This window comes from Mixophyes fleayi, chromosome 1 (genome assembly GCF_038048845.1).
Source record: "Mixophyes fleayi isolate aMixFle1 chromosome 1, aMixFle1.hap1, whole genome shotgun sequence".
NCBI classification, from domain to species: domain Eukaryota; kingdom Metazoa; phylum Chordata; class Amphibia; order Anura; family Limnodynastidae; genus Mixophyes; species Mixophyes fleayi.
In genome coordinates this window covers 76,600,934-76,626,119 of record NC_134402.1, presented here as the reverse complement: position 1 = coordinate 76,626,119, position 25,186 = coordinate 76,600,934, and the positions used below count along the sequence as shown (strand labels likewise).

The following is a 25,186-nucleotide window of genomic DNA, read 5'->3' as shown; positions in this document are numbered from 1 at the left end:
TACTGGAGATCCATGTTTTCTATTTATTTATTTTTGTGTTAGGATTATTTCTAGGGTACCTAAGGTGTCTGTCCAACTGCGCCATGAGCCACCAGCCTTGAATAATGAAATGTATTGTCTGATGATAACCATACAGTCTCAGGAGAACATGGTCATGAAGGATGTGAAACTTACTGCTGGACTTAAACCAGGTATGCAGTTCATTTACAATCCACAAAAGGTGCAAGCAAATAGAGGGGCAATTCACTTCAAATACACAAATAGCAGACTGTTCTTGCATTCATCTGTCAAACAGCAAACAAGACCAGTTTTAAAGTTGGCATTTCAGAAAAATAATAAAATAACCAAAAGTGTGCAAATAGCGGGAGGGGTAATTCACTACAGGTGCGTTCATCTATCTTCAGAAGTTTCTCTTGCATAGTTTTGCAAGCAAGTTTGCCTCCGGGGGTAGTGGGGGCGAGGCTCCTCAGAATGCGTCATTATGCCCCGCCCCCTAGCCGGTCATCACCATTGCTATATATATTTATATTTATTTATTATAAAGCTTCTAAGAACTTCCCAGTTGATGTGTGCAATAAATCAACTTTTGACACTTTGTCAGCAGTCTAAGAATAATTTGTGTATAAATCTGCCTGTGTTTTAATTAACTTAGCTTGAACAAAATGCCCACTGTATTTGGCTATAGTGTACTGTTCTTAGTTATGTTTTGGCTTTAGTGTCTATCTGACTTTAGGAATAAAGAAAATGCAGTAAGTAAGTTAACTGTACTTCTCTACAGTGCTTGACTATGGAGAGTGATTTGAAACAATTGGGCGAGTAGACTAATCTCCTTTTTTCCCCCCATTGTATGTAAAGGGAGATTATAAATGAATAACTCTAGAAAATGAATTCTAAAGTATAATATTAATTTATATTAATTTGGTAAGATGGATTAATCTTAAAGGAGGACAACATTAATGTGGGGCTTTATTGCATTAATGTACAGCTTTAGTTTATGTCTCATTCGTTTTTCTTTTATTAATTTAAAATGCGCCATTACATTTATATTGTACTTTCTAATTTCAATATTATTACACCCAGCTTTTATTTTCTGCTTTGTCGTGCAGTCAAGGGTGGCGGGGTGCATCCACTACTGTTATATTACTTGGCAGTATGCTGTGAGTAATTGAGAATGTATCAAGGTGATGCTTTATTTGTGAATCTACCTGACCAATAGAATTATCTGGCCAATTTCACATTAACCCACAATTTCAATTACCCCAAGCAGAAACATTGAATAGGTACAGGCTATATATTATTCCCTTCTGACCCAGAGAAACATTTGATAAGATGGTCACATCGTATGATATACAAACAAAAAATATCACATTTGTGGAGCAGATTTGGAGAATAGAAAAAAATATTAAGTGGTGCCTGGAATAGGAGAGGACACATAAACATGTCTGGGCAAGGGTCCAGGCACAATGGCTACTTCACAATCCCAAGTAACACTCTTCCACCTGCAAACTCTGCTTGCTTATGTATTATGTTGAGTTTTCATAAGTATATGAAGTGGATAAAAAATTAATTAAGTCAAAAAAACACTACTGTGTAAACAAAATTACAGGATTGGATCCCCTAAAAATATGTGCATGGTTAAGTGAGTGTACTTGTTGATACAATGGATAAGTGTGATTTCACTGAAAAGGCGTTTAAAATCATACTTTCTCATGGAATGTGCAGGAGGCTTCTGAATTTCAAGAAGTACTCCCGGCAGAATATGCCTCTTCAGGAACCCATGTTTCTTTGTGAAGTGGATGGGGTGTTTATTACATTCTTCTCTGCAAATCACATCATCATGGCCCGGCCCCCGCTGTGCGATGACACAAATCACATTATTGTGCAGCAAGTTGCGTGTCGTGATGACGCAAATTGCGTCATTATTCCTTTGCACTACTCCCTTGGATCTTCCACTTGGGAAGGCCTAAGAAGTAGACAAGTATGCTTAATGTACAGATGAAAAACCTTTGGGAGAAATGATGCACTCCAGCACATGTCTGAAAATAGCATTAGAGCATGCAAACATAGCCACTCCTACTTGCATAATAGTCTGTGAGATAGATTCAACTGATAGGTGGGCAGGAATAGTCTGTGAGATAGATTCAACTGATAGGTGGGCAGGCTGGTTAAATTGATTGCAAGGGTACAATTTTTCTTCTTTACAGACAACCAAAGGCACAGACACACCAGTGTGGTCATCGGACAATGGGGTTTACTGCTTTAGCTCATTAAAATCACATTAGATCAAATTTTGATTATTCTGTGCCAGCGCACATAAGGGCCCAAAGTTGGCTGCAAAATGGAAGTAATTCCCGTTTAAAAAAAAAAAGCAGGTTGTAAAAATTCTGTATTTACACCCATATATGCTGAGCGGTACATCTCGGCACATGAAGCGTATGCACCCGGTCATGGGCGCTTGCACCCATGTTTTTATACATTGGTTTTGTAAACAAAGCATTCTCTCCAAGTACAGGCTGACGTAAGTGCATAGGTGCCCCCACTTCTGAGCATATGTGCAGAGTGATTTCACGTAAGATGTGCTACTCAAACATAGTAATATGTGTTGTTTTTATTTTTTTACCTTTTTACCTTTTGAGGTGAAAATTAAATGGTATTTCTCTTCCATGCCATTGGGGGACACTGCGAGACATTGGGGTATAGTAGTGGGCTCAGGAGTCTTGTCACTTTAACTGCTGGAATTCTGAACTCCTCCCCTATTTAACCCCTCCTCTCCAGAGAGATCCTCAGGTTTTTTTCAAGTGACTTGGAGCAAAGGTCACTGGGGTATAGGCTCCTGCCTATACCCTGTTAGCCATGTAGGTTTCATGTTTTTATTTTATTATCCTAGGTGTAGCGCGGGACTCTATCTAAAAGACCCAGGAGAGTGAGTAGGACGCTGCTCTGCTCACTCTGGGTCCCAGCGCAGGTAAGAGAAGCCCTGGCTCCCTTACCTTACACATTTTTGCTGGCATTCCCATAGTGATACCCTTCATCCAGGGGAATTGGCTCTAAACAGTAAGGTATTCTCCCTTCTGGTGGAGCGTTGGGGCTGTCCGGACATAGACCTGATGGCGTCCAGTCTGAACCATCAGGTTCCCCGTTACGGAGCAAGAGCTCGAGACCCAGGGGCGGAAATAGTAGATGCCATGTCAGCTCCTTGGCCTTATCGGGTGGTGTACATTTTCCCTCCCATACCAATGATTGTGCGGGTTCTAAAGAAGTTGAAGAGGGAGGGAGTTCCCGCTATTCTAATAGCTCCATTCTGGCCACGCAGAGCGTGGTTCTCAGATCTACAATTGTTAGCAGGGCCGCTTCCATTCCGGCTTCCTATACAGGCAGATCTTCTGGTTCAGGGTCCATTCCTTTACCAAGGTTTAGATCAGCTGGTTTTGACGGCCCGGCTACTGAAACCCTAATACTTAAAGCCAGGGGTTTCTCTCAGGACGTGATGGCTACCATGATTAGGGCCAGAAAGCCTTCTTCGTCTTCCATATATCATAGAGTGTGGAAGACATATATTTTATGGTGTGAGTCTAAAAGATTCCACTCTTCAAAATTTAAGCTTTTTGCCATCCTGTCAAGCCCTGGGACCTCAAGCTGGTTCTTTGTGCTCTTTCTAAGCCTCCGTTTGAACTTTTAGAGTCCATTGACTTGCGGTATCTTACATGAAAAACTGTATTTTTGTTGGCAATAGCTTCAGCTCGTAGAGTGTCTCGTAGAGTGTCTGAGCTTGGTGCTCTTTGCTGTGACCCTCCTTTTCTTATTTTTCAAGCCATCTTTCGTTCCTAAGGTGGTTTCCAGGCTCCACCTAAATCAGGAAATTGTTGTCCCTGCGTTCCAAGCAAAGAAAGACTCTTCAGAAGGGTCTATACAGTACTTGGATGTGGTATGAGCTCTACAGGGTTATGTAGACCGTACGTCTCAGGTCAGAAAGACCAGAGATCTTTTTGTTTTATATGACGCCAATAAAAGAGGTTGGCCTGCTTCAAACCAGTCAATTGCCCGGTGGATCACGTCCACGATTCGTGAGGCTTACCTTTCAGCCTCTCTAGCCGTTCCGCAGAACTTAAGGGCACATTCTACTAGGGCAGTGGGTGCCTCCTTGGTGGCTAGGCACGGGGCGTCGGCGGAGCAGTTGTGTAGGGTGGGGACTTGGTCTTCCGTCCACACATTTACTAAATTTTATAGATTTCAAGGCTTTGCATCGGCTGATGCAAGCTTTGGTCGCAGGATTATGCGTGCAGCTGGTCCAGAGCATTCCCACCCTTGAGGAAGCTTTGGTATATCCCCAATGTCTCGCAGTGTCCCCCAATGGCAGGGAAGAGAAAATAAGATTTTTACTCACCGTAAAATCCATTTCTCTGACTCCATTGGAGGACACTGCGCACCCTCCCTTGCTCTGTATGGTTCTTTATAATTTAAGACCTGTCCAGGTTATATTACCTCCTTTACGTTCACTCTTGGTTATTCAAAACTGAGGATCTCTCTGGAGAGGAGGGGTTAAGTAGGGGAGGAGTTCAGAATTCTAGCAGTTAAAGTCACAAGACTCCTGAGCCCAGTACTATACCCCAATGATTTGCAGTGTCCCCCAATGGAGTCAGAGAAATGTATTTTACGGTGAGTAAAAATCTTATTTTTGCCTTCACTGCCAGTTATACATTGTATTACAGGACACTTTCACAGTGAGTCATGTGACCTCACTATTTGCCAAATATAAGATAGATAGATAGATATAGAGATATATATGTATACAAGTTAACCCGTGCATGATACTCATGCATTCTAGTCAAATCAAGCTACTTAAGGTGTTAAAAAGGTTCTTGTCATGCATTTGGGCCTAGCCCAGGCCTCCTCAGGGGAAGAGCGTTACTTCCCGACGCAAGCGCCCTTTTTTAACGTGGTTTTGTCCACATGTCACCACCTCATAATTTTTCTCCATCACCTCAACCTTCATCTTCATCACCACATCCTTCATCAAGCTACTTAAGGTGTTAAAAACTCCCCACTGTCACCCCCGGCAACCACCAACCACTCCCAACTGTCACTTCTCCTTCAAGAAATATATAGGTCAGTGTATAACTCTGCCCAGCAGGTGGCGCTGCAGCTTGTTTTTGGTTTTTTTTCACACATGCCACTAGGCATTTATATAGTAGATAAATAGAGCCAGTCTCAGACCATTGCCTAAATCACTAGTTTCCAATGTCATTTACTTAAAAGATTTATGGTTCTGCATGTTGATGTATTCAGTAGAAGTAAGGTCATTTTTATCCAGTGTTTACTTTGCATATTAATGTTTTGCCTCCTTAACCCTGGCAGCTGCAGTGTTAAACATTTTGATCACCTCATCTGACCCTGTACCATAGTAGGTATGGTGCAGTAACCCAGGAAAACAATGTCTCTTACAGGGCAGGATGCCAACCTCACACAGAACACTCTGGTTACGCTCCAGGAAACAGAAATGTGTGATGACTCCAGCCCAGCTCTGCTCACAGACATCTCCATAGGAAACCTGCAGCCTGGAGAAAAGGTGCCACTGTGACCTTTGTAATAAATCCGCCCCACCAGCTCACTGTGTGTATTCTCACTGGAAAATAATGAGATACTGAACTTGCAGCTCCTTTACAGGAATGCAAACAAGACATACCCATACCCCTTATTTATTTATGTAAACCAACAGCATAATATTTATACAGGGATTAAATGACATGAAAATAAAATTTGCTGTTGCTATTTGCTTAACTGGACAATACAAATACTTTAAAGATCTTGGTTACTATTATGTATAGACCTCTTAGAAATATGTATAAAATGTTTAAAAGGGCTTTAAAATATGGAGAGAAAATTACTCCGTAGCTCAGTTTATTTCCCGTTTATTTTTTTTACAGAAGTTTTTACTTTATCATGATGTTTGTTGTATTCTAGCAATATCAGGTCATTTTTTTTATGTTTGAGTGTAACTCTAGTTTATTCAGAGCCCTGACTTATAAAATGCCCAATATTTTTAACATAACCTGTAGCAACCATTGATTATTTGCAAGTTTAACAGTAAAAACTATTTTTTTTCTGTAGGTTACCGCACTTATGAACATTGTATACATCTCCCATTTCATCCTTTGTTTTACTCTGATTCTGCATTGATGCACAAATTACTTTTATAAAAAACTTCAAAACCAGGTGCAGCTGTTTTTTTTAAAAAAAATTATATTTTATTTATAAAGCCAGAAACCCCATAATTTTAATCTCTTCCCCTCACCCCAGATTGTGCATTTATTTAATTTGGTTCATAACTGCTATTGTAGCCAGAGCTGACTGCACTCTTGAGGACCTGAATGCTGGACAAAACGAACAAGCGCTCTCCTAACGATGAGTGCATACAACGTCTGCAGTGGTCATGTGACAGTGACCGTTCATGTGGTCAGCGTTACGTTCTGTATATTATATCTAAGCACTAGTCTGTCAGCTAAACTGATATGAACGTTGCGGTCAATAGAGGTGATTAAAATGAGGGGCCATGGCTATTCATTTTTAAAAAATTCAGCAGCATCTATCTGTTTTCAGCTTTCTATAATCGGGTCTGTACTTTTCTATTGATATGCCATTATATTAGATTTCAATGCATTATTATAATTTTTTATTAATAATAATAATAATAATAATAATAATAATATTCCTACTTTCGTTATTTCAAATAGGCTTTCAAATGCTAAATTAATGGTACCACACGGTAGAGGCATATTCTAAACAAAAATGACTCTTTTATAAATCAACATGTCTTTTATAAGGATTCATGTTTGTGTTTAGTAACAACTCTAGAAGACCTGTCTTTTGTTATGATTATATGACTGCTGAGTGGCACTGTTGTCATCTTTCCCAGCAAATAAATCCACATGGCAGCCTGTATTCATATGTAACTATACTTTATTGAGTATCTTTAGAAAAATAAAGTGAAAATTAACCCTATTTACTAATTTTATGTAGGCAGAAACCATAACATGATTCTGTGCAGCTGTCCAGAAATGGACACCTACACTGCAGGGGTGTGCTAAAGTAATACAGTCTTTAGTCATTCTATATGTAATCAGTCAATCTTAAGTGATTAGGCCCTGTCTTGCTGTATTCTATCTATAATAATGTACTAATTGTTGTGTTTTGTTTTCTGTGTAGCTGGATATACCCTTGTACATCCGCTGTGGTACTGTCGGCACACGTGTTTTCCTGGTTTATGTTTCATACCTGATGGACACGTCCGTGGAGGACAAAGAGATTGTCTGCAAATGTCACAGAGTAAGCTGATGCTCTCACATAGCTGAGTGGAGCAGACTCAGACTATAATTTTACACCTTGGCTGCAACTGCAGGAAATTGTCTCTTATAAACTCCTGTATCTAACTTTGATCTGCCAATGTTCACATGCAATTTATTTTAAGAAATGCGTGTATATAGAATGTATTTAATAGGCTGTTTTCTCAATGTAGATGATATTTGTTTTTACACAGGATGAAACTGTGACCATTGAGACTGTGTGTCCTTTTGATGTTGCTGTAAAGTTTGTATCCATAAAGGTCAGTATTACAGCATCTGATAACACTGAAGGGAACTAATTGGTATCAAATATTAGATAATGATTTTTAAGTTGTACATTTTTATTGCAGTTTCACAGTTTATAATGTTCTTAAGATATTGTCTATCCGTCAATGATATTTGCATTATTAGATGCATGTTCTGTACAGTTTGAACATTTAGATCGTGTCTATGCTGACATCCCCTTCTTGTTGATGACGGATATCCTGAGCGCCTCGCCATGGGCACTTACTATTATATCCAGCCAGCTGCAACTCTCCCCATCAGTCACCCCAGTAGACCAGCTGGAATCTAACGTGGAGAAAGGTGAGTAAATGTTTTTCAGAAATCCATCTCTTTACTATTGTTATTGCCCCAATAAAGCAATTAAAATTACCTAATGGTAAGTGTCTAATTGCAGGCTTTTGGTCCAAACTATGATATCGGTCTGTATTGTTTGTTTGTAGACTGTGTATATTGCTTGTATGAAAGAGCCAAATATAGGGATAGGCAAGCCTTTCTTTTACTGAATCACATTTCAGAGGTGGTCATTTTGCTGTTAATTGGTAACACTGTTACACAATATGGAAATATAAGTAATATTCTGTAGAATGCTTCAATGATTATGTTGTGTTTGTGTGCACACCAGTTGTGTTACAGACAGGAGAGAGTGCCAGTGAATGCTTCTGTCTTCAGTGTCCACCCATAGCAAACTCTCCGAGTGGAGTGGCCACCGGGAGCTATGTCATCTCTTGGAAGAGGTAAGCAACCTTTACTAGGTATTGAGGGTTTGTTTCATGTGACTTGTAAGTTACATGTCACTATATCCAGAACCTTAAAGGAACACAATACTGAAATATTACTAGTAATAATAATATGCATAAAAAGGTACTCTAATTTATTGTCTTTCTTCTAAAGTCCCTGAAAACTATGTTCAGTGTTCCAACATATTTTATGATTATTATCATAAAGTGTGCACTGCAGACTACATTCATTTATTATCTGTTACAGAATATATTGCTTATTTCTGTGTTTTTTCAGGAAAGCCTTTGTATCATCCAGGCAGAGTCGTTTATTTTAGTTGCTCTTGCATACAACACAAAAGCGCTCTTTGAATGCAATTGTATCAGAATGAGCTGAGTCATATCAAAAGGCAACATGTATAGACAACGCTAGCAGTATGATATGCTGGAAAACACTGACTGAATTCAGAAAATTTAGGTGGTGGGCTGCACAGTGGCTTAGTGGTTAGCACTTCTGCCTCACAGCACTGGGGTCATTAGTTTGATTCACGACCATGGCTTTATCTGTGTGGAGTTTGTATGTTCTCCCCGTGGACAAACCAGTACTCATGTGAATGCTGCCTATTAATTTGCTGGGAAATTAGACTGCAATTCTTGGTTATTGGTTGAGCCAACAAAATGGTGGTCTTTGCTTGAGTGTAGCTGATGGATGTAATTATACAGGGACGAGGTTCTCTGTCCAGCATGGTTAATACCCATGTGATCTGCTGAGCATTTATAGGGAAATACAGTGAGAATGAACTCTGCTTTAGTTGTACCCTCCCCCTCTGGAGATTTAACCAAATATCAGCATAAGTAAGGCAGGTTTACTAGACCTGACAAGCATGAAAAACTGATGTTCACTTGCAGCAATCCCATTTCCTGATCCTTTACAATATAGTTTCATTATTATACTAACTAGAGGTAGTGTTTGATATACAGAGGTATATCTGGTTACAAGACTAATGTAATATCCACAATAGCTGATACCACTGATTCTTGCAGTACTGAACTCCAACAGGCAATCAGAGCTCAGTGTTGGATCAGAACACAAACATCTGCCAGGCAATGCTGGTAACTAGTTGGTCTGAAAGACATATAAGCAGGAAGCAAAGGATTGCATTGTCGGCCAATAACCATTTTCTTCTTGACGCAGACCCTTCACAACTGCATATTTGGGTGGAATGTGAAGGGAGGAGGTTATTTATGAGAAGTATGTTTCAGTAGATGGTTTAATTGAAGGTACTTCACTGAAAACCTTCACTACTTTTATCTACAGTTGTTTTAAAGCAGAGTTATTGGAGGTGTTGTACATTGTGGTTGGTTTAATAAATTGAGGGCGGACCAATCGTGTATTACTAAAGGGTTTCTATATCTTTCTTTGAAAGGAGCTCAGCTGGAGAAAGCGTTCCAATTGTTAACACAGTGACAACTTTGCCCCATGTCTTGGTAGAAAGCATTCCGCTTCACATCCGAGGAGGTAAATTGCTGATGATCTCCACAATTCATAGTGTCATGTGATTGTCATGGTTACTTTTGCACTGGACATTTTTTGTAAGCTGCATGGACTGTGATACACTTTCTGTTAGAACCTTATGTGCTATAGTTTTGTAAAGTGTTTTATTTAAACAAAGTTGTTTGTTTTTACACACTTTATTTATACATTATTATTCTTATTTTGTTATAAAATTTACCATCATGCAACAAAATTCTAACCCACCAGTCAAACCACATATACACAACAAACCAAGCAAAGACTCTAATTTTTATGAATTGGTAGTTTTGCTCTAAAACAAGAGACAATGGCTTTTCATAAACTGCATGGAAACCAATCAAATATCCATGCTTAAAGATTGCCTATTTCTTGACATCAAGCCTATTCACCGCAGTCTCTCTCCCATGTGTAGATCTCCCATCTTTTGGACGAGTGAGGGAATCTCTGCCTGTCAAATATCATCTACAGAATAAGACCAGTTTGGTTCAGGACATAGAAATTTCAGTGGAGCCAAGTGATGCATTTATGTTTTCTGGACTCAAGCAGGTAAATAATATCAGATTAACTCTGGGACAGATAGTGAAAGGGATAGTAGAAATCAGCGAGAAGAAGGCCAAGGCTTAAGAAAACAGGGAAAACAGGGCTAGCGAAGCAGGCCAAGAGGTACAGAGGGTGATGGAATAGAAGAAGGTGCACACAAGGAAAGAGGGCCCTGCTTATGAGAGCTTACATCCTAAAGGGAAGGGGGAGACACAAAAAGTGTGGTAATAATTAGGGGCGAGAGAGCCAGAACAAGGAAGTTATGAGGAGGACTGATAGACTTGAATAAAGAAATGAGTCTTACATACTTCCTAATGCTTTCATGGCTAATAATGGCATGGCATTTTATTTGCCGTAGCCCATTTTAAATTGTTACTCATCTTAAGTCCATGTCATTTTTTTCTTGTAGATCCGGCTGCAAATCCTCCCTGGCACTAAACAGGAAATGCTGTACAATTTCTACCCCCTCATGGCAGGATACCAGCAGCTGCCGTCCTTGAACATTAATGTATTGAGGTTCCCAAACTACACCAGTCAAATGCTGAAACGTTTTTTACCTACTTACATATTTGTGAAGGTGAGTTCAGACACTTGCATTTACAGGTTACCAATTATCATTACTTCCTCACCACTAATAAAATCCCATCATGCTGGTACATCTGTTTTTTTAACAAGATGTCTGGGACATCTGTGATTCAGGAGATATTCCCCTCTGCCTAAACACAGTGGTTCTGTATGGCTTTGTAGGATTATTATAATTTTTAATATGTTTTATTTATACTGTTTTTCATAGCAATTATTAAAAAAAAAACCTAGTTGGGACAGAGTCATGCTGGTCCAGGCATTTTAAGCTCATACAGCCAAAGATTCAAAACGTTAATCTACATACAATGTACAAACATTTTCTAACTCAGGGCATCAAATCAACCAGGATAATGAAGTGGATTGTGCACAATATTTCCCATTTCAGCAGACCATATATTTACCAGTACTGCTCTATACAGACACTTCAGTTCCTCAGTGTAGAAACACATATTAGTAGACTCACATTATCGTCCTACCACTAGGCAAATATATGGAAGACCACCCACCCCAAATCTACCCTATACGCTATCTTCTCCACAGCATATGCGTAAAGATTTCTTCACCGACCTTACATTTAAATGGTCTCTAATATGCATTAAGCTATCCTATGAGGTGTGCAATCAATTCTGGTCAAGACGTACAGCTAACTCCCTTTATATGCACTGAAAATCTTCTGGGTATCCGAACAGTGCATTAGTTCAATTATCCTTTGTTATATGACCTATATAGCTCGCTCTCCCACTTTCTTCTAACCAGTAGTACAGACTTGCCAGATGTATTTGACAAGCCTGGAGATGTTTGAATGTGCAAGCATTGGACAGCATTTGGTTATGGGTGCAGCTGATTGGATAAACCGCAGCGCCTATGCAATCCGCTGCAGCACCAACTTTCCACAGCTCACAGTTGACATTTGGGGGTATATTTACTAAACTGCGGGTTTGTGGAGATGTTGCCTATAGCAACCAATCAGATTCTAGTTATCATTTATTTAGTACATTCTACAAAATGACAGCTAGAATCTGATTAGTTGTTATAGGCAACATCTCCACTTTTTCAAACCTGCAGTTTAGTAAATATACCCCTTGTACTCACAGCTTGAAAAAGTCCATTTCTAACAGTGGGGATCATGGGTATGGGATTTCAGCAGTTTTACTAGTTGAGTGGTTGAAGGGAAGGGTTCATTTAAAATTAAATTATCACTGACTTGAATTCACTTTTAGGTATTAGCTTATTTGAGAATTCACAATAATTTTTGTTGTACATACTGTAAAGTGCTGTTTACTTGAATCTTAGATCACAAAATCCTACATTGTGTTTATTACTTCTTTTGAGAGCATTTATCAAATGTCCCCATGAATTCCAATGATTACAGTTATGTGCAGATTATAAAATGATACAATCTGCTGGATAGCCACAGCTTCAAAACTAAACACCAAAATTATGAATATAATTAATGTAGTAGCGTCCTGTGATATACCTAATTTTCTTTTGCATTCATAAAACTGTGTTGTGTTCATAAATGAGCCAAGCAAACACAGTGCTGTGAAACTGGAACACACAGCTGCGTACTGTTCAGATCATTAAAATTGTGATGTGCTTTAGCATAATTATAGAAATGTAAGAATACTTTACATGCTGGGCATGTTTAAGCAACACCCAAATTGTCATGTAAATACTTGTGTTTGTTAGGAACTAATTTTACATTCTTCTGCATTGCTTGCATACTCTATGGGATAATGTTTGCTGTGATGGCTGTAAAACCTATTTCCCATTGTTCTTCATTCACTCCTGCTCTCACATTTAGATCGGTTACAGGAGTTAAGCTCCAAGAATTATCTTAGCTCACTCAAGTAATTGATGTGAAATTAACTTTAATTTGATTTATGTGTGTAATTAACAAAAGGAAAGAACACGGTACTGGGCAGCATGGTGGCTCAGTGGTTAGCACTTCTGCCTCACAACCTTGGGTCATGAATTCCTGAACAGGCCCTTATCTGTGTGGAGTTTGTATGTTCTCCCCGTGTTCGCGTGATGTTTCCTCCGGGATCTCTGGAATGTGAATGACAAATATTCTCTGCAAAGCGCTGCGACATTGGCGACGTTGTATAAATAAATTATGATGATGGGGTCACTTGGATACAAAAAGTATTCATAGTTTTAACACAACATATATTTTATTAAAGAATTAAATGTAGTGACGTGACCACTGGTTTACACGTTTTACAATGTTTTCTAAAATAAGCACCAAATATAAGACACATATATAAACTGGACTTTAGTAAGGAAATTAAATAGTAAAGCCAATCATCAGAAGGGGTCATGGGAAACTGACATTATAAACAACTTTTTCTTTATTCACAATGGGCTTGTTTTTAAATTTGAATGTGAAATTGCACATTTTTGCAAGTGTAATTTGAGTCGTATGTATCTAAACATATGTGCGTCTTTAATTCTAGCATATAGATACATCCAGACTAAAAATGTGGCCATTGTCATCCTCCACTTGCACCAGGCCTATTGTACACGTATGAAGATACCAGGTTTATCTGGCCCAGTTATACCCACTTCATGCAGGCTGGCCACCCATTTGTGCCTTACTATGCCAGGGAAGCATGCCTAGTACCTTTTTAGGGATCTTATGGTCACTCAGGCAAAGCAGTTAGAAAGGTACAACAGTACAAACAGTTAATAAATGCCAGACAGGTAGCTAGCTTAAGGATCTTCAGTCGCCTAGATGTCCTGACTTGCTGAATCCCGGCCATTTGGCTTGACAATCTCTCCTCTACCAGCATGGTAGGAGTCTAGCACTTGTTCTCCCAGGTAGATCAGGCCCACCAGATAAAAAGATCCACTGATTCTTCTGAACTGCAGATGTCCCAGCAGGGTGCTCAGTCTAGCAGAAGCCTAAACTTCAATGCTGGATCTCATTCTGTCCTCTATACCCTGTAGTTTTCCCACGCCCCAGGGGCTGGGTCAGGGGTGACCTTTAGATAGTGAGATTCTCTGACAGGCTGTCTGTCAAAATGAGCTATTACAGAGCTGTCCCTTCTCATCCCATTACCTCCCTTGGTCCTCTGCTAGGATGACTTCAAGGTGTCAGGTTAATTAAGGGGCAAGGCCAAAATGATTAAATGACACTCCCAGTATTAACACCTAACAAGCTTTTTCCGCCAGAACTAGCTTTAAGCTGATTAGGACCCCTCGCCTGTATCCTGGAACTGGGCTCCACCCGATCAGTACCCATAACCTACCTGGCTTCAGTTTAAGAACAATGTATAACCATATCATTGCAATATCAATAAAATACATTTTTACAATGAGTAAAGGCATGGCTACAATGTCCCCTTACGAGGGACAGGCTGGTTAAGGTGATATCAAACGTATTTCATCACAACATGCAAAGATACACGTGCTAAAAGATGTATTTTAAAGATATGTCCAAGTAAAAATCTGATGTTTATGTGGCGTGGTTGATTTACATCTACACGTCCTTGCTGTACTGAACGTAAATATGAACACGTATGACACTGATACATGTAACTCAAAATACGGTCTCCAGCACTTTTAGACTAGGGGAAGTGTTGCCTTTACTGCTGTCTGAAATCTGGACAGTTTCGTGTTCAGGGAGGGGAATAAACACCAGATATCTGTTTGTGTGTTATTCAGTCAGTGAGTTAGACTTTATATTATAAGTAATGAAAAATCTGCTCTCAAGAAGGCACTTATCAGGTATATAATGTGCTAATTATTCATATTACCTTAATGATCTTAACATGAAAATGCTCTTGTGTGTTCCAGCCACAAGGTCGCCGTGTGGATGAAGACTCTATTGAAGCCGCATAAGAAGGAGAACCGTGTCTTGTTCCATATCTGCTCATTGCCTCATAGGTTCTATTTTTGGCTGAATATTTTTTCATTAAACTGAAAGAAATGTATATTTGAGCATCTAAGCATGGTGAGGATCTTTCTGTAGGACAGACCTTAAGGCCAAGGCATATTTTATGTCTGACAGTTGGGGCTGTAATTCCATTTTAATCATGCATGTGAAGCATATCTCCAGTTTACATGTGGCAGTAATATAGGGTAGTATTGTTGTATGAAGATCTACCTAGACCTTGGTTCAGTATTGAAAATCTAGGCAAAGAATTAATCTTGCTGGGCTAGTTTCACAGATCATCTCAAACCATCTGAACTATCTGCAGGAGGAAGCACCCTACTTATTAGATGCGTTAACCACATAAAATAACAAATCGCATCAGTATGTGTAACAGGCCTGTGATGTACGTACTGTACACTTCCCATTGTCTCCTACCCACATGGTCATGGAGAATATAAAGTATTTTCACTGTGTGGTTCTGACAGCTGCTGAGCAACCCTTGGATATGCTTTAGCAGAGTAAGAGACATGGCTGTTTATTTCTTGCTCTGATTGGTTGTTTCAGGCCATGTGACCCATCATAAACATCTACCACAACCTTCTGAAATACCGAATACAATTACTTCCAATTAGTGTGTGATCGATGTGTGAATTACTGTATGTTCCCTCAATTTAATGTCTGCTGGAATGTTATAACTGTATATCTGTATTATATGGCATGTACTATGTTACACATTTCTATTAGAGGAGCTGCTTCAGGTTTTTTTGCTATAAGAAGAGACGGTGGCAACCAGCAGAAGTTTCACCTATATTCAATGCCGGGACTCTAAGTACAGCGGATGGTGGGGTCCCAGGAATTGACCTCACTGTTCTGGCAAATTAATCAAATTTACTCCATATTTAAAGTGAAAACCTGTCTAATGGGGAAGTGACCGCCCACACTACTATAATAGATGGTTTAGAAATCATGTTAATATTATAGTTTTTCCACCAGAAGGCAGTAGAAAACTTATTAAAGACTACCCATTACCTAATCACTGTAGTAGCCTGTGGGCTTAACCAATATCCTTTAGAAATCAATTCTTAAGGAACTAGTTGTTTCTAGTAACCTGGTTGGCTGAATATTGGTTCAACCCACAAAATGGCTGCCTCCACAGTGTGTTTGTGACATGTACACCTAACAATCGTTTGCAAATTGTTTTATTAGCAAATGGTCAGTTAAAATGTATTTTATTTTAATAAGGTAAGTGCAACTTGCATTTTTAGCTTATTTGTCCGTTATTATAGTATTGTTGCTTTGGTATATCATACCAGGGCACATCACAGTGGGGGAGTGCATAGGCCACCCACTCACTTTTCCTAAAAAACCCCTTGAGCTTGTATGGGCACCAGAGAGACATCAGTCTCCCAACTTCCTGCCAGTCAGGACAAACGTGTCCCAAGTGTGGGTACAGTACTTTTAAATTGGTACTGTCCGACCGAAATCTGGAGAGTTGGGAGGTATATGCTGGCAAACTACAATGTAAAGATATATAATTGTAATATTGTACACCAGAGCAGTTCTCTCAAAGGTAATGTAGGTACTGCGCTCCCTTTAAGAAATAAAAAAGGTCTGAGATGCACAATTTAACTGCATTACACTGCTGATCTGCATAGTTATTTACACTGTAAAGCATGTTTTGGTTTTTAAACCAAGATAGCAGAAATTAAATTGAATATTTTAATACGTTGCACATATTTGCCCATAAAATATTTTAGTGTTGGAATTATAAGCTACTTTGTCAAGATAAATAACTTATCACGCTACATTTAAATAACTCATCTTTACCTTCTTTACACAGTTGTCTAGTTTTTAAAGACTGAGTAAGAACGTACTTTCCCATGAGAAGTTGTGAAGCAGCGTTCAGGTAGAACTCATTAGGAGTGAACCTTTATGATAACCGTTCCACTAATACCTGTGCAGAAAGAGATGCTGCCCTAGGCAACCAATCAGATTCTGTCATTTTTCTTTTACAAATTAGAAAATGATCAGAAACGTTGGTTTACTGTTGTGATAAATGAATACCCATTATGTGTTCAGTGGATGGGATTGACTTAGTACCTTCAAATGTTCATTTTGTCCATTGTAAATCTTCATGTAAATAAAGAACCATTTGTGATTCACTGACAGTTGTCCTGTTAATTATATTGTGTGTGAGGTGGAGATGGAGAATATGTTTCATCAAAATGTATTTAGCAAAAAAATAAAAATGTTTTATGGCACCTGCATTGGTGTTACCCCATAAATGACTGATCATTTCGCAACTCACAGGATATCACTTTACTAATGACTTTAAATAAGGTACAGTTGCCTTATTACTTCATCAGTAAACAAAGATTAGCTGTAGTAAATGGCTCCATATGTCCTGTTGTATTCATACTAAATTATTTTGCATACAGTCCAGACTATTATACTCTTATCAGATGCTGTGGATTACTAAGCAATACCCATACTTGGCAACAGATGGCAGTGTCAGATATCTACTGTATGATAGCTACTCAATAGAAAAGTTTAGCAGTGGCTTAAATACGTTAAAAAGAATAATTCACCTTAAAGAGTTTTATTTCATGTAGTCTTTCCATGTAGCTGCAATGTGACTTATAGTATGTTTCAAAATCAGCAGGGAATCCCAGTGGAATAATTTGTTCCATATTCCATATATGTACCAAGTTCCCCAGAGAACTCCCATAACCAATGTTCTATAACTTAATAATAACTTCAGTCAGATTCTAGCATGTGGACAGGGCTGTTCAACTAATGTCCAGTCGGAATGATGATACTTTTCATAGTCTTTGGGTGTGGGGTTTGAAGCCTGCAGCTTCCCTGAAAGCAGTACAGACTATTAATCATTTTTGTAATATAATTTGGCACATGAACAGATAATTGTAACAGTAATGCAGCCGGCTTCATGGTAATATGTGGATAGCACGGATTTAGAATATTTAATTAGGAGTAAATCCGTACTGTTCCTCGTTGGCTTCAGGGAGATTCAGGGGGAGTTGGGCATGGGGGGGCGGGGCTTGATGAATCACATCATTTTGGGGGGCTAAGATGATGTGATATTTGCATCATTAAGCTCCCCCCCCCCCCCCCCCACTGCCACTTTTCTATTTTGGGGGTGAGTTCCGGGTGGTCTTCCAGAAATTCAGGAGTCTCCCGGACATTCCGGGAGAGTAGACAACTATGCGTTAAAGAAAAGCAGCTAATTAATCTCTAGAGACTGAAGTGTCTTATGTTTGTCTCCATTACTGAAGTCATGTTGTCTTACCTGTCAGTCTTTGATTAAATCTTGGTCTCCATGAAAATGGCCACCTCTGTAGCCATCAATACATGGACATAGGACACAATTTCTGAACTGTGATGGCGAAGCCAACCAGGTCTTGTACTGGCTCAGCATCAGGGAGAATTCCAGACTCTTTAGGGAGTGAGGGAGATCACCCCTATTTCAGGGAGTCTCCCTGACATTCAGGGAGAGTTGGCAAGTATGAGTAAATCCAGTTAGATGTAATTTTTCACCTTTGCAAATGCATGTTGCGCAGCAGGGACGGCAAATGTAAAATATGAGGATAGATTTATAGGTTGGGGCGTGTCCTACCTCAACTCTGAATCATAGTGTTAAAGATTTTCAGTATTTGGGAGCTACATGCAAAAGCAGCTAGTATCTTCCCCGCATTCAAAAGCAAAACTGCAGCAGGGTTTGTCCAGGTGCAACTTTGCTCCTTTTGGCTGTCTTTGCACTGAAACGACGCCCATAATGTGAACTGAGACAAAGGCACAGGTTCCATTGTTTTACAATATAGCATATTTCAGGCAGTTAAATTATTTTCCTACAGCAAACACAGCACAGGTTAGATTCAAACTCCTTTTACAAATACATTTTTTTTTATTTTTTTTTTTATCGTTTTGATACAACACTCATATGGGTACTGGGCTTCTTTGCACAAAAGAATAAAAAATACTCAACAATAGTAAATAACAACACCTCAAATAATTATATTCAGTATGATATCAGGAATACTCGAAAGGGAGTGTTTACAAAACAAGCTCTTTAAAATCCCACATCCATTTGTCTAGAGGTTCTTAGAGGGAAATAAAACCAAAGGTAAATACAGGTATGGGATCTCTTTTCTGGAAACCTGTTATTCTTCTCAGTATACAATGTGTTGTGAAATTCCAGTGATATTGTCATGTACACCAGCATGATCTACCAACCGATTCATCCTAAGGTTACTATTAGGAGGACTACTATTACGAGCCGCGGCTCGTAACAGTAGTGCTCCTGGTGCCTCTGGCGTCCCGGCCGTCACCATGACGACCGGGACGTCACTTCTGCCCTCTACGTCCTGGTTTCCTAGGCAACAACCGAGACGCTCTTGTCTCCCTTGCTGCAGCGCCCGGCCAGCTGTCTAATAGCCCGGCGTATGCGCGCATAAGGGTTTTAGCTACACCTGCATCAGGGAGGGGGCTCACTGGCACTCTGCTTCCATTGGTTCTCCTCACTATTTAAGGCAGTGAGGACTTGGCCTCGCTGCCAGTTATAGCTTCCAGTGTAGCTAGTCTCCATGCTCCTGTTTTCTGCTCCTGTTCTGAGTTTCTGGTTTTGGTTTCCGGTGTATGACCCCTGGCTTGTTTCTGGACCTCGTTGGATTGCCTGTGACCTTGACCTTAGATTGTTCTCTGGATTGTTTGCCTGCTGCCGGCCCCTAACCCTTGCCTGGACTTCACCCTGCTGTTTGTCGTTACCCTCTGACCTCGGCTTGACTATTGGACTCCGTTTCTGCCTCCTAGCTGGCCCTCGCCAGTGCTGTGGCGACATAACAAACTTGTACTACTCTGAGTTCAAGTCCTGGGGGCATCTGATTACCTGTGAGCGCGTCCAGCTCTACGGGAAAGGCGGCTTGCTATTATTATTATTATTATTATTATTATTATTATTATCATTTATTTGTTAGGCGCCACAAGGTTTCCGCAGCGCCGCACATAGTACAAATGGTAGACTATACAGGGTATAACAGTACAGAACAATAAACAAAAGTACCAATACTTCAGAAACTCCAGGCAGGCAGATGCAATAGACACGGAGCAGAAGAACGGGTAAGGAGACAGGAGGGAAGAGGGCCCTGCTCAAGCGAGCTTACATCCTAAGGGAGGGTTAAACAGACCAGGCACAGGAGGAGCCAGTTGAGGGAATAGGAGAGAGGGGAGAAAGAGTGGAGGAGATGGGGGTTAAGTGGATGGTTGGTAGGCTTTGAGAAAGGTGAGTTTTGAGTGCACGTTTGAAGGAGCACAGAGTAGGAGAGAGGCGGATGGAGCGAGGGAGGTCATTCCAGTGAAGGGGGGCTGCACGGGAAAAGTCCTGGATTCTGGAATGGGAAGAGGTGATCAGAGTGGAGGAGAGGCGGCGGTCATTGGCCTTGCGCAGGGAGCGGGTGGGAGTGTGAATGGAGAGGAGGTTAGAGATATAAGGGGCAGTAAAGTGGGAGAGAGCCTTGTAATTGGTGGTGAGGAGTTTGAATAGAATTCTGTAGGGGAAGGGGAGGCAGAGGAGGAGCGGCGTGAGAGGTAGATGAGTCTTGCGGCCGCATTGAGTATAGAGCGGAGGGGGGAGTGGGGGAGGCCGGTGAGGAGGAGGTTGCAGTAATCCAGGCGGGAGATGATGAGTGCGTGTATGATGGTTTTGGTGGCCTCCTGAGAGAGAAAGGGACGGATGCGGGCGATGTTGCGTAGTTGGAAGCGACAGGCTTTAGCAAGAGAATGAATGTGGGGGGCAAAAGAGAGAGAGGAGTCAAGTGTGACACCCAAGCAGCGGAGTTGGGTGACAGAGGAGATGGTGGTGTTGTTAACGACAATGGAGAGGTCATGGTGGGATGGGAGGCTGGGAGGAGGAAAGACAATGAGTTCAGTTTTGGAAATGTTGATTTTGAGAAAGTGCTCTGACATCCAGGAGGAGATGGCGGAGAGGCAGTCAGATAGCTGAGCGAGGAGGGTGGAGGAGGAAAGATCAGGTGAAGAGATGTAAAGTTGAATGTCATCAGCATAAAGGTGATACTGAAGGTGATTGCTATAGCTGAAGACCTCTTCTGTTTGTTCTACAAGTTTATGGTGTTCCCTGTCAGCCATAAAAACTAATAAACGAGTAATTCCAGGGGCAGCAGATGGAGACAGGGAGTTTTCAAGTGTATTTTAAGCATGGTGCTACAAAAACCCCTCATCTAGAAAACCTTAAGTCCAGAGCATTCAGGATAATATATTCTATAGTTGCAATTTAATTGTTCATGTGTTCCAGATTTGAATGTACTGCTGCAGTTGATAAAGTTTTTATTTTCTCCCATTGGGAGACATTGGGGTATAGTGTGGTAGGCACATGGCACTTTAAGAAAGTTGTTAGCACTAGCTCCTCCCACTCTATACTCCACTTCCTGCTTAAGTTTAGTTTAAGTGCCTAATCTTGTAGGCTGTATGGGGCTGCTTTAATTTATTAGGGGGAAGGGGGGGTAGAAGTCTTTGTTGTGGCACTCTGTGTGTCTGCTAGCAGCAGGGCAGCTTGGTGCACTGCTGCATCGGCTGTTCAGTGAGCCATTTCTGCAGCAACTGACCCCTCTCCCACGCCAGCAATTGGTTGTTAACTGCACACCGCAAGTTAATTGGTTTCTTTGTCCTCTATGAATAAGAGTGGAATATTACATTGCAGCCAGTGGGGCAGGTGGGTGAAGAAACCGGCTAAAATACATGCTGTAGCACGCCTATGTGATCTCTGTTTTCCCATTTATAATTTTATTTCATAAATTGACAAATTTTACATTTTTAAACATGGTAATATTTCTATCTTTGAAATAGTTCATCTTTATTGTAGGATTTGGAATATGCTCTTGATACTAATGTGGTGATAAAAGGTGACGTTCCTTATGAATGACTACATATAATGGCAGAGGTGGTTTATTGCCTGAATGTTTGATCGTTTTCATTTACTATTGGTGTAAATATTCCCAGGTCATCTACTTGGAAATGCCCCTAGATCAGCTGATTTACAACTATATATCTCCGGACTATATAAAATACACATTATATACTTGATGGGAACAACCCTCATTCTGAGGCCTGCAGCAACAGCACCCCTCTCCCTACAGTTGCTGGCAGCCAGTTAATTCCCCCCCACATAACAAAAACAACCTGCTGTCACTGAGTCTGCATTGCATTGATTATGCAGCGCATAGCACGGACAGCTGTGTGCTGCTGGAAGCAAGGGATCAGAGGTGCTCTGGTGGTACCTCTGTTGTTACCCCTTTGCTTCCGACATGGCAAGTGAAATCCCTCCACACCACAGTGCTGAGAAGTGGGGGTAGAAGGCACGGTGGGACCCCTGGGTGGCTGTCTCTTACTGGAGGCAGCCATTGGCATACTTGGGGTTCTGGGTCAGATGGCAGTTACAAGATGATGTAAGCTACTGCTAGGCATTGTATTGGTGGAGGGGGCGGTCCTACTGGTTGACTTCCAAGTCAGTGCTGGGGCTTTAGGGGGGATAGTGCTTCTTCCTCTCCTATCACTTTCTCCATGGTGGTCTCACTCATTGCGTGTGCAGACACCGAATAGGAAGCCATTTTGAAGCTCCAGTTTCTCCCATATCTGTCCCTGCAGTAACGCAATCTTTATCGTCTCGGCTCTGGATTCATAATCCTCCAAAGTTTGATGGTGACCCTAAGTCCTGTTGCGGGCTTTCTCAATCAGTGTGCTATACAATTTGAATTGCAGCCAGGGAATTTTCCTACTGAAAAGACGAAAGTAACATATATTATTTCTCTTCTGTCAGGACAAGCCTAGGTTTGGGCCTCACCATTGTGGGAGCGCAACGATCCTCTGTTACATAACTGCACTACGTTTTTGGAGACGTTCAAGAAAATATTTGATGAACCTGGCATGGTCTCCAGTGCAGCTTCTGGCATTCTTCATCTATGACAGGGTACGCTTCCTCTCGGTCAATACGCCATTCAGTTTCGTACTTTAGCTTCTGAGCTGCAATGGAACAACTATAGAAAAATAATTAATATCTGCGCAAACACCAGTATAAATCGGTGATGGCTGCTAAATTGGGGACAGTGTAAACGGGGGGGACCCCTCCTCCCTGGTTGAACTGTAAAGAGACCACAAAAAAAACTTGGGGTAGTCCCCAGGCGCCTGTACATACAAACAATGGTGGTGGATGGATAAATGAGTATTTATTAAAACATAATCACAATGGTGAAATGGAGGCATAAACTTCCACCTTCTGATGCTGCAATAATATTAAAACAAGCACAATGGACATTCAGCAATCCTGCTGGTATACATAAAAGTTCCAAAAGACAGACAGCCGTCTGTTTGATTCCCTTCTAATAGAAAGTGGTTGCCAAGTCTGAAAGCAATTAAAAAATCGCCATGTGTATAAGGCCCAAACAACAATGGGTATTGTAGTCTCATCGACTGTAAATAACAAGTATCCGTCCAAAATGCACAGTGAACAGTTAGTAAAAAACAATGTAGGTTGGCAAATGCTCCAAGGGTGCTAGCAACTCCGGTACACCACACAAGGGATAAGAAACAGAGAAAGGGGTTGACTCACCCCGCTTCTGCAGGATCTAATCCACAGGTGTCCGTTTGGGGAAGCCGCTGTGCGAGTCTCCGTCCACGCTGTTAGACATCCAGCTGCCGAGTGAAAGTTGGTAGTTCGCGCATGCGGTTGTAAGTATCCAGTCTGTGTTAGCGTGATGCCGGCTTGTCAGTGAGAGATGTGAATGCTGTTGATTATCGGTAAATCCGTTTAGAATAGGTACCCTACGCGTTTCACCCAATAAAGGGCTTCCTCAGGGATGTATGGGATGGAAGGGCAACTTAGCCTCCTTTTATAGTTTTAAAACGGAGTTTAACCAATGAAGGTCTTTATAGACATCTAGGGCTAGATTTACTAAGCTGCGGGTTTGAAAAAGTGGGGATGTTGCCTATAGCAACCAATCAGATTCTAGCTGTCATTTTGTAGAAAGTACTAAATAAGTGAAAGCTAGAATCTGATTGGTTGCTATAGGCAACATCCCCACTTTTTCAAACCCGCAGCTTAGTAAATCTAGCCCCTAGTCACTAATGTGAAACTCCACACTCACAGCAGCTTCAGCCTACACATACTGAGTAAGGCTTGCTGCTACTTTAGAACCTACTCATCAATACATCTGGTCTATAAAGACCTTCATTGGTTAAACTCCGTTTTAAAACTATAAAAGGAGGCTAAGTTGCCCTTCCATCCCATACATCCCTGAGGAAGCCCCCTAAGGAGGGGGAGGGGGGTACTGTAAGAAACTTACCTGATCCACGCTCTTGTTCCCATTCTGACAGCCGCTCAGGGACTTCCAGGTGCGCGGCTCTTGCGGTCATGTGATCTCCAGCAGGGAATTTGAACTCTTCCCCTTCCTCTATAAGAATCGCTCTGACACTTGCATGGTGTCAAGGATACATTTTCCCCAACATCTGACTCCACTGTTCCTATCCCTTGTGCCTATTCTCCCTGTGATTTATACCTGTCTACCTGCTGATAATCCTGTGTACCGATTCAGCCTGTTTTGACTTAGTCTCCGGATTCTCCCTGTGTACTGCAGTGACCTGATACGTGTACCAGACCTCAGCTTAATCTCTGACCATGCTCCCTGATTCTCCTTGTGTACTGCTCCCACCAGATACGTGTACCAGACCTTGGCTAGTTCGGATTAGGCTCATCTCTCATGTACTCCTTACAGGTACTAGCTCCCTATTCATTGGTCTCCGGTAGTCTCTCTCTCCTATATGTCTTTCACGTCCCATAGTACCCCTACCATTTGTTGTATTTAAGAGGGTTCCGGAACTTACATATGGTTGGGACCTCTGCCAACCATCATCAACGCTGTTTGGTTCTCTCTACAGTAAGGGAGATCTGGCATTGTGGCTCTCATCGAAAGCCTTAGAGCTGCTTTGTTTGATCTTCTCTGCTATGGACAGAGCTTAGCAGTGCTAAAGGTGAATTGCAGATGTCCTGGCAAAATGCAAGTCCTGAGACTCTGCTATATACAGCGAATTGTGGGGGCCCAACCAAAGTACTATTATTGGGTAGGGATTGATATATAAAATAAAAAAAATCCTTTTTTTTTTTTTTTTTTAAAGCACATATTAGATGCTGCATTAAAGACAAAAAAAAACATGATAGTTCTGCTAAATAAGTTTAATGTACAGTCATGGCCAAAAGTTTTGAGAATGACACAATTATTGGTTTTTA

The 25,186-nt window shown here is 40.9% G+C and overlaps 1 protein-coding gene across 1 annotated transcript in view; it reads left to right on the top strand.

The window, feature by feature from the left end:
* Positions 1-17,039, top strand: part of TRAPPC11 (trafficking protein particle complex subunit 11) — a 37,452-nt gene extending 20,413 nt beyond the window's left edge. The window contains exons 21-30 of the mRNA XM_075197166.1: positions 43-191; positions 5,445-5,566; positions 7,204-7,323; positions 7,535-7,600; positions 7,769-7,925; positions 8,248-8,359; positions 9,769-9,860; positions 10,288-10,421; positions 10,825-10,992; positions 14,799-17,039. Of these exons, the coding sequence (XP_075053267.1) occupies positions 43-191; positions 5,445-5,566; positions 7,204-7,323; positions 7,535-7,600; positions 7,769-7,925; positions 8,248-8,359; positions 9,769-9,860; positions 10,288-10,421; positions 10,825-10,992; positions 14,799-14,843 (1,165 nt within the window). The 3' untranslated portion in view covers positions 14,844-17,039. The remainder of the gene's footprint in view (positions 1-42; positions 192-5,444; positions 5,567-7,203; positions 7,324-7,534; positions 7,601-7,768; positions 7,926-8,247; positions 8,360-9,768; positions 9,861-10,287; positions 10,422-10,824; positions 10,993-14,798) is intronic.
* The last annotated feature ends 8,147 nt before the right edge of the window (positions 17,040-25,186 follow it).